Source organism: Vanessa tameamea, chromosome 8 (assembly GCF_037043105.1).
Source record: "Vanessa tameamea isolate UH-Manoa-2023 chromosome 8, ilVanTame1 primary haplotype, whole genome shotgun sequence".
Classification (NCBI taxonomy): domain Eukaryota; kingdom Metazoa; phylum Arthropoda; class Insecta; order Lepidoptera; family Nymphalidae; genus Vanessa; species Vanessa tameamea.
In genome coordinates, this window is record NC_087316.1 from 1,524,293 (window position 1) to 1,537,752 (window position 13,460).

The 13,460-nt window shown below is 35.9% G+C and overlaps 1 protein-coding gene across 3 annotated transcripts in view; it reads left to right on the forward strand.

Moving 5' to 3' along the window:
- LOC113396246 (mediator of RNA polymerase II transcription subunit 13) overlaps positions 1-13,460 on the forward strand; it is a 60,645-nt gene that overhangs the window by 30,582 nt on the left and 16,603 nt on the right. For 2 of the 3 annotated variants that reach the window (XM_064215476.1, XM_026634119.2), the window contains exon 3: positions 10,911-10,995. In XM_064215476.1, the coding sequence (XP_064071546.1) occupies positions 10,911-10,995 (85 nt within the window). Of the gene's footprint in view, positions 1-10,488; positions 10,619-10,910; positions 10,996-13,460 lie in introns of those variants that run through there. The other variant, XM_064215477.1, reaches the window with a different exon arrangement.

The window sequence follows — 13,460 nt, forward strand, 5'->3', positions numbered from 1 at the left end:
CCCAGGACCTCGGAGTGGCGTACCCATGAAAACCGGTGTACACACTACTCGACCACGGAGGTCGTCATAACAGTATAACAGTATAACAGTATAACAGTAATGCTAAGTTTGTCACCAATCCAATAGTTTAGTTGTAGGCTAAACGTTAGTCTGCTGAGATATTACGTTCGTAAGCAAAATTTGCTTACAACGCGTAGATTATCTACCGCATAGCAACGATGTTTCGCTTTTTTTTTTTAAACCATAGAGCGAATTCGGTTATAAATATGACGGTGAGCGATGTTTCTTTGTAAGTTTTCCTTTCGTAAAGTGTATCATAAATTATTTGATCGTTATTTTTCTTAAATCATATTATAATAAAAATATATAGTTTTTATAAAATTCACCCTCATTTACTGATATTTTATCAGTACCAGTATTTAGGATAACAGCAATGAACACAGCTATATTATAGTCGGAATGGTATCGTTTGATATAAGCAATAAAACAGGCTTGTTTGGGCGGCGCGGTGAGCGGGCGGGGGTTAGGGCGGTGACTGAGAGGCGCGGACGCGGGCGCGAGTGCGTATGTTATATCGATCCATATGCCCTTACCCATGAGCCGTTTTTCGCGGTGACCACGTGATGAGCTCCTAACAGATGGCACCCTGAATACTAGTAGTAGCACAAATATTTTTGTCAAATTAATTAATAGTAAAAATACAGAAACATTAAATATGAATTTTAAGTAGCTTACTTATCACACAGAAAGAGATTGTGAAAGTAAAAGTCTAATTGATAATGACGCTATACGTCGTAACAAACGTCGTTTCTTCTCCACGATTACCCGAAGATAAAAATCGTTCGTGCGCCCGTACTAAATTTAGCGTCGTCATAAATGTATTGATGCGCGCCGCGGCATCATAACCGCACCATACAAACGATGGTAGCTCGCGATAAATTAGGTGCGAAGTGGCGCGAAGACGGCGATAAGTGGCACCTACCGGCGCGTCTCGCTCGACTCTCGCCGCCACCGCCGCACGCCATCGCACGCCGCACCATGATCGATACTCCCCGCCGGCCGTCACCGTCCGCATTCGTAAGCTACCTACTGCATCCACCCTGTAAAAACTCAGAATGTATGAAACTAGCTTTACGGACGGAAGATAAGGTCATTACTACGGTTTTGCGGCTCAAATAATTTATTTCAATCGCCAATATCATAAAATAATAAAAAAAATATTTTCTTAAAATTAAGAAATATTATGATCAAACAATTTGTAAGCGGTGTGCTATTGACCACATCTGCGATGTGTGATTCGTTCCGCGTAAAACAAATGATAAAAAAGCAACCTAATCACTTAGATTCACACGCGTTGGATTACAAATTCTATAAAATTTTCCACTTACAGACTCCTCTTATCTTGATTACTACAAAGATATAAATTATCAGTTTCAATTTCAACATTTACTCGCTTTTTTACTTTTTGTTATGTATGAAAATATATTCAAAACAACTCTGTTCACGTTTATTCAAGTGTCAAACAATCAAATATCAAACTCGCTCGTTTTGTCACGTATTATTGGTCATATAATTAATTTCTTCTTCTAGCGAACTGTCCTTTCCCTTTACAAAATCGATTTAGTTGTTTCACTGAGAAAACGAAACACTTACCGCATAATATAGGATATTATTTGTTTTATTATCAAAAACTTCGATAAACGATTGAACTTACATACGAAACAATCACCTAAACCTGTAATGAGTGTACGATCTCACTAATCCATAGTAATACCGGAATGTGTCTAGACGGTGTAACTTTGCCACTTATTACACGATTAATCTAGATCCTGCGTCGTATTGTGTATCATGTACTACGCCAATACGACAACACACAGCCACGCAAAGGCATCCTATCATTTTAAGCAGAAGGATTGTATTGTAGCTTATTCCAAAACGCTGGATTTAATTAAGGTTGATTTTTTCTTCGACACTTAATTCAATACATATTTTTCATAATCTCATAAAAACGGATATGAATTTGCGATCTTCGGAGAAAATCCTCTCATTCTAATCACTGGGCCATCTCAACTCTAATAATAATTACAATGGGATTATATAAAAAAAAATATTAAGCTCTCAATTATCATTCCCAAAAAAACGACCTTATATAAACGAGTTACTGCCGTTATGATTAACATCCGGATTATATGAATCCTATATACTGGTTGTGTCCGCGGACTGGTGTTTCAGGTCACGGTCAACAGCTGTACTTATTTTAGGATTTTATGATCCTAATTTAATTATCAGGGCATTTCAATTTAACGTAATCAAACGATTCGATTATTTTATTGTTTTTGTTATAATTAAGTTAAAGTTTCAACTTATCAGCTTCCATCATTTTTGTAGATTAATTGTATATCTACCGATAGACAATATGGCGTTTAAATGTTTGTGTTCGCCTTTTAGAGTTGGTTGTTGTCGTGTAACATTTCACGCTCACTTTAATCCTGAATAGTTTTGTAGCCTGTAAAAGTGATGCTGTCTTGCGAGACTAAGGCCTCCTTCCCCTATTTGAGGGTCTAATTACACCACCCTGAACCAAATATATTCTGAATGAACTCATGAAAGTTTCTTTAAGATAGCAAGAGATGATGTATAAACAAATTAAGCACGTAAAAATTAAGTGGTTCTTGCTCGGTTTGAAGTTGCAATCGTTAGTTGAGATGTAACCCTTAAAACCACTGGACCATCTCAGCTTAGTCTCACAGTCGTTATCTTATTTCAATCCTCGTTGTAGTAATGCGAACTTATTTATAGTAATTTAAATCACCTCGCGTCTATCGCAGCGTACCGAAATATTAGGTTTTACTTTCTTGAGTCGACGGCCTGGACCGACTGGTTTCATAACTTGTTCCACCGGGCTTGCCCGCGGTCAGTACGACACCTGATCCTCGCTGCACATGTCCCATACTTGTAAACGTATTATGTAGACAGATGTTCGAGGACCGCTTGGGGTGCGAGCCGAGGAAGCCATGTCGTTCTGCCGATTTTCCACAATAAATCCATTTGTAACATAACGAAATTGTTCCGTAAGAGTATATGTTAAAATATTTATTTTGCACGATTTTAAATCAACTCCGCAAATCAACCGTTTCGATTTCTTGTTCTCGAATTCCAAGACCAATTAAATGGCCGACGATAAAACGAATGGCGTGCGCGTGTGTCGACCGATCGTTGGGATGCCTTTCTAAGGGCTCTTTTATCGTGTGTTACATGTAAAGAAATGTACCTACCGGATCCTTTAAATATTGGATCATATACGTCATTGAAACAAATCATGATCTAAATGTTATTTGACGTCTTAACAAATGTAAAAGATTTAATGATTAAAAACTCAATTTTTCTATTATTCCCGTAAGGAAACATTTTCCATTTTATGCTATGCATGTATTCTATGGTAGTTGAAATATTTGAGGCGGTCGCAGGCGGTCGGGGCGCAGTCGTTGACCCACGGCGTGCCCACTCCGCGTCTATGCACGCTACGCCCTCAGACACGCATCCGAACCAAACCAAGATACGTGCACTAATCTCTAAATATCCTTTTCAATTTTATCTCAGAATTATGACAGTGAGCAATCTTTTGTTAGGGGCGTAACTGTTTGAAAATTTATTAATACTTCAATTATTATCTTCCGCGTATGTCGGCGTTTCATGTTATCTATCCAATGTTTCACTCAAGTGAGGTAATGTTAGTGTTTTGAGTGCGTTATCTAATTTAAACATTATCTCATGCGATATATTTTGTAAAGATAATGCAGCGTCCGCGGACCGCTTCTCTCGTAGACCATAAATTCTTAACAAATTATACGCGAGATGTAAAGTATCGGTAATAAAATAAACGTCTACGTTAAGGTACTACCAACCAACGATTATTATTAGCTCTTTACCAAACGAACCTCGGTCGTACGCTTCGTTGTTCAACTATTTATTTTAAGAAAATGAACTTAATAAGAGTTTGGATATATTTCACTTTAGTATTTTACATTGATACGCTTAGAAAATAATTATGCAATTTGCTTTGTTGTATATTTTATTTATTTGCCTATAGATCCCGAGGATCTGGATTCAAACCCTGGGTTGAGATAATCATTTTTTTAAAGATTATTTGATAAGATATTCTTAGTAGCATCACGAAGTTTTGAAATGCTTACTCTTGTCGGATTTGCTGTTTCGTAGCTCATAGGATTATAAAAAGAGTTTGGCTACTTAAGTACTTTTTGTAATAAATAAATAATAATATTAAACAAATAGTCGCTATTTCCAAAATCGGCTAGGAAGGCATCATCCTCATTCTCAATAATGCTGTTACACCTTTTAAAATATCTAGAACGTACAATTATTCATCACTTACGATGCCGACTATTAATTTAACATTAATTCGCTTGGCCAAACAAATCAAAAAGTATGGAAACGGTCCGTTAGCTTATTAATTAGTTGGGAGGGCCGCAGACGGCGTGGGCTGAATGCGCAAGCGCAATATAAACTATAATTGGGAGTATCCACTCTTTTTGTTCTACATTTGAATCTAGAAAGTATCTCAACGTAATTTATGACTAAAGATTTCAAATATAGTATATTTTAACGTATCACATCCTTAATGAAAATATAATGAATATGAGTAATCACACATAACGTCAATGACTTGCAATGCAATAGTCCGAGGCGCCCACGATATCTTGCAGATATATCTTGTATTTATAACTCGGCGTATTCATTGTAGAAATACAATCATATCATGCCAGCTTCTCAAATCGTCATCAGCGTTTGTAACTCTGAGAAATTAGGCGGAACGTCAGCGGGGCCGTGGGAAAGGCCCCTACGCAAACGTCTCTTTATATAACGGTGCTACTGTTACTTTTGAACATTACATTTTTGTTAATTTACTTTACGGCGCATCTTTGCTACGTATACAAAATAAAAGTATCGGTCGCACATGTGCATAGCGCTTGCACCGTTCAGCGAACGTAAAATAAATTCGTGTTCGCTTGGTCCTAAGATTTTCCGCAAGGTTGATGAACGCCGCCCGCGTCCACCGCATTTGAAGTTTTATTATTAAACCACCGCAGTGACGCGTATTGACGGCCGCGCTCCCGATCGAGCTATTTATTGATGCGCGCGCGCAACGCACCGCCGCTATCGATCGGTTTCCGATGTTGTTGCTCGTTTTAAGATACCTACTAATAATGCACTTATGGGAACGTGCACTACTGTTTTATTTTTATTATTAACCTACTTGCTTTTTATTTAATAATAATTACCAATCAGAATTATTAAAAATATTCTTCGGAGACATTTTTATGATAACAAGCTAGATCTCACTATACATATTTTGTATTATTTCAACCTTTCATTTTAAACCGCTCTAGATTTATCAAAAAAATATTAAAAATAATTTATAAAATAAAACAAAAAGCTTCGAACATTATTTCTGACAAATATTCAAATTTGCACCTCGTTCGCGGTGTCTCGTTCTGTTTCGGTACACATGTTTTGTTCGTAATGATTAGAAGCGTCGAGTGCGGGTTGCGCTACCCTTAGCCCTAAGAGTCGTGAGCTGAGACAAAGTGAGAGGGTGGGCCGTGCCGCAGCAGCTGCGTGACTCGCGCAGATGGCGAGTACCGCCGCCCCGACGATACTATCACCGCACTCGATCTATAGACTTACAATGCGAGGCGTCTTGTGACGCGATATGCGATGTGTAAGACAATTAAAAAAATAATTTAATACTCTTGTCAAATTTTAACTATAATATATTTTTATAGCACTTTTTCTTTGTATCACTGGTATCGCACTGTACTTCGATAATATCTAAATAAATACCTGATTAGGTATTTAATTTAGTTAATATAAATTATACAATAGTAGCAATATCTTAGTACTACCCAAAATAGTTTATAGCAGTGTAAATTTGTATGGAGTCATTGTATGGTAAAATATAATTACAGAATTCTGTAACCTAAAAACCGATTAACAAAAAATAGTAAAGTACAGTCGCAACGGGGTAGGCCCGATGCGCCCGCATCGGGTGACTTGCGGGCGGTTCGTGACGTCGGCGGGGCGACGCGCGTGTGACGTCACGCGCACGTGGGCGTGTGCGAGCGAGAGCACGACAGGCGGCGGGAGGGACGAACCGGCCCGGCCTGCGGCAGAGGGCGCGCGCGAATTGACAGATTTCCACGCGCTCGATACAATCTTGAATCGCATTATCGGTGGCGATAGAATCAACCTACATTCTTGTAGTCCATGCGATGTTTAATACTATAGCAAACATTTTTTATTACTGCTTTATTTAACGAATTGATGATAGTTTTAAGATTTACTCCCTCTCATAAAAAACACACTGATTACTGAAATTCTTAACAATTATTAAATAATTCTGCTTAAACGAACATAATGTTAACGGGTCTATAATTTTGAAACTTAAACAAAATGCCACAACAATTGCTAAAGCAAATGATTCGCGCTAGCGGCGATGTCGGTAGCGGTAACAATCGGGTGTAAACAAAGCGCGCGCATATCGCCACACCGACGCGGACTCCCGCCACCCCTCGCCAGCCCCCGAGCTGTCACTCGATGTTTACTACCTCTATCTCCCACCTTACCAAAATCTATCGAAATATCAAAAGATTCACTCATTCCGTCGGTCTCTATTTACGTGGTAATCGTTCCACTCCGCAGTAGAAAACATTAGTATATTAGTATATTTACGTATTAGTGTTTCGTTTATTTCATCGTATTAAATATCTTATGAGAATTACATAAAGTAATTACAAATGTTCGTACCAGTCATACCTATTACAATAGCTTCATGTTCAATCAAGTCTTTCAATTATTACGAGCGAACCGCAGCTAAAGTTTTGGAATATTCGTAGGTCAAGTTGAGTTTGAGTTACAATTAGTAAAACCCACGTAGAATTTATATTCGTGTACAAACAGATCGTAAATGTCGTAACCGTAACAATAGCAACGTCGAGAACATCGTACTTTTAATTAGATCCCAAATTTTTTAACATTGTGTGCCTGTTTGATGTAGTTAGTCTTATTGTTTAAAATATGGTTATTATGTATGTTTTTATCCTCCGTTACAAACTTTATATGTACTTGAATTAGTATAGGAAAAAAATATTTTAATCTTTTTATCATTGATTGTTTTAAAATTATTTATTTTAATTTAAATGAAGCTCTATTGTTATCGCAATTTTCAAAAGACTGTTGTCATACTTTGTTTCTATCTAGGTTCGTTTTACGCTATTTGAAATAAATGATTAAATATATATTGTCTCTAGTTAAAATAGACAGGACAAAAAGTAAACTAACCTTATAAACATCGATATATTTATCGATATGTTTACATAAACTATTTTACGGACTGTCGCCGGTATTCGAAATATTATAAGTTTCTTAATAAAGATAAAAATTAGAATACTAACTAAATAAGCGATGTTATTGAAACAATCTATATGTTATCATAGAATTGGTTTACCTTTAGAATAGATGTAAGAAAATTCGTTTAAGCATGTAACGAGACCGCCTCAACAGGTCCCCATATCCGTGGGGTGAGGTCGGTGGTGAGAGAGGCGTACCGCGTACACCGATCTCTGCATTGCTTACTATACATACCTATACATACCATTTCTGTTCTAGTCAACATACAGCTCAATAATGTTCGTTTTAGGATATTTTATTTTATTTATCTACGCATAAATCAGACACAGCATTCATCATTATGAAGCTCAATTCAAAAGATTAGGCTTCAATCATATCATTTTTTTTTTTATTAAACACATAATTGTATGATTTCATGTCGATCTTTGATGTCTTTTAACATTTTACTTTCCTATTTTTGATATTAATAATTATTTAATCTCATTTGAACATAATGTATATTTGTTTACTTATATGTGTCGTGGATGCTATTTAATTTTTAATTTGCACATTTACAAACATAATATTCTATAACTACTGTATAACTATAACTTTGTAGACATACATATATCTACCAGAAACTGGTATTACAAATACAACATTAATTATAAACCTTAGGTTTTAAATTAATATTATAAAAAAAGTTTACTAAACAAAATCCTTTTTATGATTCAAAATTAAAATATATATATATATATTCCATTGTATTCGCCTTTAAGTTGTTTTGTTTAAAAGATAGTGAAATAGTATCGAAGATCGCAAACAAGTACCGCGTCTCGTGTCAAACGACAATGTAAAGCTGTCACTGACTTGGATAAATCCTGACGCTCCACCAAGTACGGAATCGTTAAACGCTATATTTATTGCCCGCACGATTAGTCCAACACAGTCCAATATATTCGCGGTAACTTGTTGCCGCTACGTGGATAGTTATTTCGTAAGTAGGAATGTTTTAAAGCGGGAAACGCAAGGTGATTCACTTTACCAGACCATTCGATCAGATGTTTCTATCTGAACTAATGTACTCTACATATTTTTAACAAAATACACCTTAGATTTTTATTTTATGTTATTAACGTTGATAAAAAAATAAATATATATAAAATATATCAAAACTAACGAATGAAAATAAAATTTCCAAATGACTTTCCATCTTATAATTCATGAGAACTAAATATCCATCAAATGCCCATTGATCTGAATCCCGAATTTCGGTGGGTTGAGGGATTAATATTTAATCGTCTGCGATGCAATGACTCGGGTCTTCGGGAGTGATAATCGCATGGCAATTGTCGATAGGAGTCGGTAAGCAGCGCGGCGGCGCGCGTCTGCCCCGCTATCGATCCCAACCTAAGGTGCCGCGTCACCGCTACCGTGCCACCCGCGCCGTTACACCGCTAATATGCGACCTTGAACCCTTCACCAGCCTAATAATTGCATACCGACCGCTGCAACTCTTTATCTAATTGCATCCACAGCGCCAACTTCGTCATGAATATTCAGTTTTTTATAAATTGACTGTTACGGTTTCGACGATTCTCATATTCGTTACGATTTAAAAATAAATTATTTTCTACATCATACAAAACATAAATTTAGTGAATTTTATTACTTATTTTAATTTTATAGGCAATTTTCTCATGGGTAATATTTGGCAATTAGTTTAACCCTAATCAACATAACAATATGATAACGTCTATAAACTGATAGTGAAATCCGTGGAGACGCTATCGAGATCGCCCGCGACCCGGTCGGTCGTGACTCGCTCCGGTATCGGTGTTGTACGGTAAGCGAACCGTTCGTCGGTTATGGCCTTGGAAGATACGATGAAGCCAAGAGCCGGCGCGATAATGATTGCAGTATACATGAAATAACTGCAACTCTCATACTAGCGGTATCCGCGTGAGGTATCACTTAAGGAGTTACCTTTATAACTGGATTCTTGTTTTGCTCAATTCGCTATATTTTATTACGCTTGAAAGAAATAACGCGAAGATTTTATTGAGCGTTGTCGTTTTTTATCTTGGATGTATATACAACCTTTATTTACGTTCTCGTATTATTAATAATATATGTAAAGCAGTCTGAAATAGTCCGTTGAATCATCAAACCAGTAAAATTATTCTTACTTGAGTTGGCGTTATTGTTGATACAATTATAATCTATTTGTTTTTGCGGTAAAATATATTCTTGTTAATTTGTATTAGGTTTAACGCGTCCGTCTAACATAATAACAAAGTGTCTGGTATATAAAATCAATGAGAACATCGCCAGAGATCCGTAATTAATTCATTTATAATGCTTATTCTGCGGAATACTGCTTTGTTACTTGACGCCCTTGAACACCTCGACGATATGCTCTCACGACTTTGTTTGGAACGAGATCATAATACCAACAATTTTTATACTTCATACGTCAAAATTAAAATTCCTGCCAAACAGCATATCTCGACGGTTAAGAAAAACGGATATCTATTAAAAACTAATACATAATTAAAGATTAAAACCGTCATCTATGTCAGCATGCGCTAGATACTGGAAAAACTAGTTCAGCCGCGGCGCGAGATGGCGCGCGCACCTGGAACACGAATGTCAAGGCTGCACGCTTGGAACCGCTCCAGCACGACGCGTGCACGCGCAAAAACTTATATCCTAAACATATATTTTGACATATATAGAAATATGGCTTAATATCTTCAATGATTTACTCCTGCTAATGATATAATCCTGCTTTTAAAATAATGATCTATTTGAAATAATAAGAAATCATATTTGTGTCTATTTTATTACGAATAAATAAGGTGTAAAATTCAATGTCATTTATATTGTTGCCGGCCGCTATAGTAAGCATGTGTGTCGCGCGCGACAAACACAAGCACGTGCAGCGAGTGCTCTAGTGACGTCACAGGGGTCGCCCCCGCCCTGCCTCCCAGTGAGACAAGGATGGCGCTAGCCGGCGGGGCGGCAACAGCGCGCGGGCCGTTTTGTTTTCACATGGAACGCTAGTGATAGGCCGAGTTTATCTTCCGATTGCGAATGCAACAACAGCTATTTCAAGCGTACCTTACCGATGCACAACAATATACGTATCTTTATCGCTTCCCCGATGCTCTGCTATTGTGGTCGTTTCATTGTCATCTCGACCTTGTTCGTACGTAATTATTGACAGATTGTATATGGCAATGTTTTCGATATCTGAATTCTAATTAGGACAGTCCAATTAGATATAGAGGCGTACACCTAAGATAGACTTACACTAATCACTTTGTTGCATGACAAAGGCGATATCGTTACTATTGATAGCTGCAATGTCAAGGCGATATTAAATATGCGCAGGCGCATTCCATTATCTCTTAACGTCTAAACATATTTTAAAAACAAATACGGTCTCAATAATAAATTTCAATTTTAAAATTCGTTAACATCTTTTATTTCATTTACAGAAGGCGATCAAGGTTCCTGGGAGAGCGGGCTTTCCTACGAGTGTCGCTCGCTGCTGTTCAAGGCATTACATAATTTAATCGAAAGGTAAGTACGCCAAATATCTTTGTATGAATACTTTAAAACAAGTCCAAAAAACATGTCGTCACCCGACGAAAGAAATATTTATTTTGTAATCTTACATGATCCATACTTAAACAAGACTGTCCGTGTAGAACATAGAAAAACTTAGTTAATTTCACTTTCTCGGTTCGTTCTTGCAGTTTCTCTTGGAATATTCTAGTTATTGCCATCTACGTGACAGTTTAGTCTCTTGTCTTACTTTTGTGAGTCGATAACGCCTCGATCCTACGCAAAACCGGCACCAGAGACACACCGGTTTAAGAAGCGTTCTCTTTCTACTCACAACTTGTCAACGTCGTTTGTTGTGTAATCACTGTTTTTACACTACAATGTACATGATATACTAACGTTATATAATATATTTAAAATAATATTATATCAAATTTAAAGTTTAAAATAGAGATTTTACATGAGTTTCTTCCGCCAGACACGTCTTTTTGTAGTTGTTAACAATTAATCTTTTGTTTCGTTGATGTAATAAATAGAATTACATACACACGTGTCTTCGGATATTATGCTATTTATAAAATATCCGACCCATATAATTGTACAGTAATCAATAAACAATTAATTAGTTAAGCCTCATATTCTAATTAATGTGTTGAATTCGCTTAGAATCGGTAAAATAGGTATCAATAATAATAATAATTTATTGGCACTTTTTTGAGCTTTAATTTATTTCCGCTAGATCAATCGCAATTCGTAATCGTGCATTGCGCACAATTATTATGTTTTGCACCTGGCGTGCGGGCTGCGCGGGCGCATCGCCCGACGTCATCGTTACGCGAAGGTCGTTGAATCGGCCGTTGGGGTGTTCTGAAAATGTTTGACCTTTCTACAGGTCTTGGCTATTCAACCTGATCTAGGCTTAAACGTTTAAAAATTGTTCTGTTATACCTATTATTATTAATTTAATTGTTAGAATTATGAATGATCAATGCGCATCATCGCCTCTAATTATTTTTAATAAGTACATATAAATATATGTATATAGTACTGAAAGTTTAATGAAAATAGTAGAGCAAATTGTGTATGTATGTGTAAATAATCAGCGAACGCCCGGTGTTTTGTTGTTTATCGTCAAGGTCATTACACCTCTTACGTTAGTTAATTTTTCACACAACCACTGCACTTTATTTCAACATCCTAGTCAATAACCCGAGTGCTTTGTGTAAACGATAAATGGAGTGAGTTCTTAGAGCGGTATCGGCCAGGCCGGCTCGGATATGAACGAAATCCAGACGAGTCGTTGACCCCGACGGCGGCACGTCAAAGAAACAATGCGTGCGCCGACGATCGCGACAATTTTACGATACGTGTTGTAATGAAGGGACGAACGTTTCAACTTTTTTTTTCACTTTAGTTTTTATTTTTTAAAGGCTATTAATGTCGTCGGATCCCTCATTGCGAGTGTTGCTGCGATGCGGTAGATAAAAGGTTGTCTTATTAAACGGCGGTGTTAGCAAATATTTATAAGCGGTGTTGCCGTTTAAAAGAGAGCTTAAATAAAATTAATATATTTTATAATGTCTTGTCATCCGTTTAAAGGCGGCCATATAAATTTATTAGCATGTTTAGTGTTTTACAACCGATCTTCTTCTTTAGAATATTTTGTTCCATAAATAATATTTATACGATCGTTATTAACTCATTGCTTTGTCTTTATTTTAATTTAATTGATTTACAAAATTCGTCTTTAATTTTTTTAATACATTTTATTATATGATAATTCAAAATATATTTTATTAGTATAAATCCCAAGATCAGTATACAATGTATAAAATGTTTTATATAATTAATCTTCATGGCCTATTTATTAATTGTTTGTTTGTTATTACCATGTCTAAAACACTACACGTTTAATACGTCTCTGGCGTAAATATAACGAAGCATTAGGTTCACAGCGAACAATTACATAATTACACATGCATACACAAAGAAATTCGTAACGGCAATAAATCGATAAGTGTGTAATATTCATTCGTGTAACAAACACCCTCATCATAAATATACAAGATCGCTACCGATTTTGTACTTATTTTGTCTCGAATAAAATAAGCTTAGTATTTAAATTTGTTAAAAAATATTGTGCTTGATTTGATTTTTTTTTTTTCCATATAATTAGAATAATTAACTGTTACTGAAAAGAGTTTTATTGACATATCTGTCTTAAATGAAATAAAATGCGAAATAGCGTAGTTTTTTTAACTATTCAATTGAATAGAAATAATTATTTGTATAAAACATTTTATTAAATAATAAGATCTCTTAAACATAGCTTAAAATATGAAATTATTATATTATGTCATTTTATTTTTAACAAAATAATAATAAGTAATGGGAATTTTCAACAATGATTTTAATATTAAGGTAAATAAAAAATATGTATTCGACAGAACATTGTTCTCACGTTATTTTTTATTCTTTCA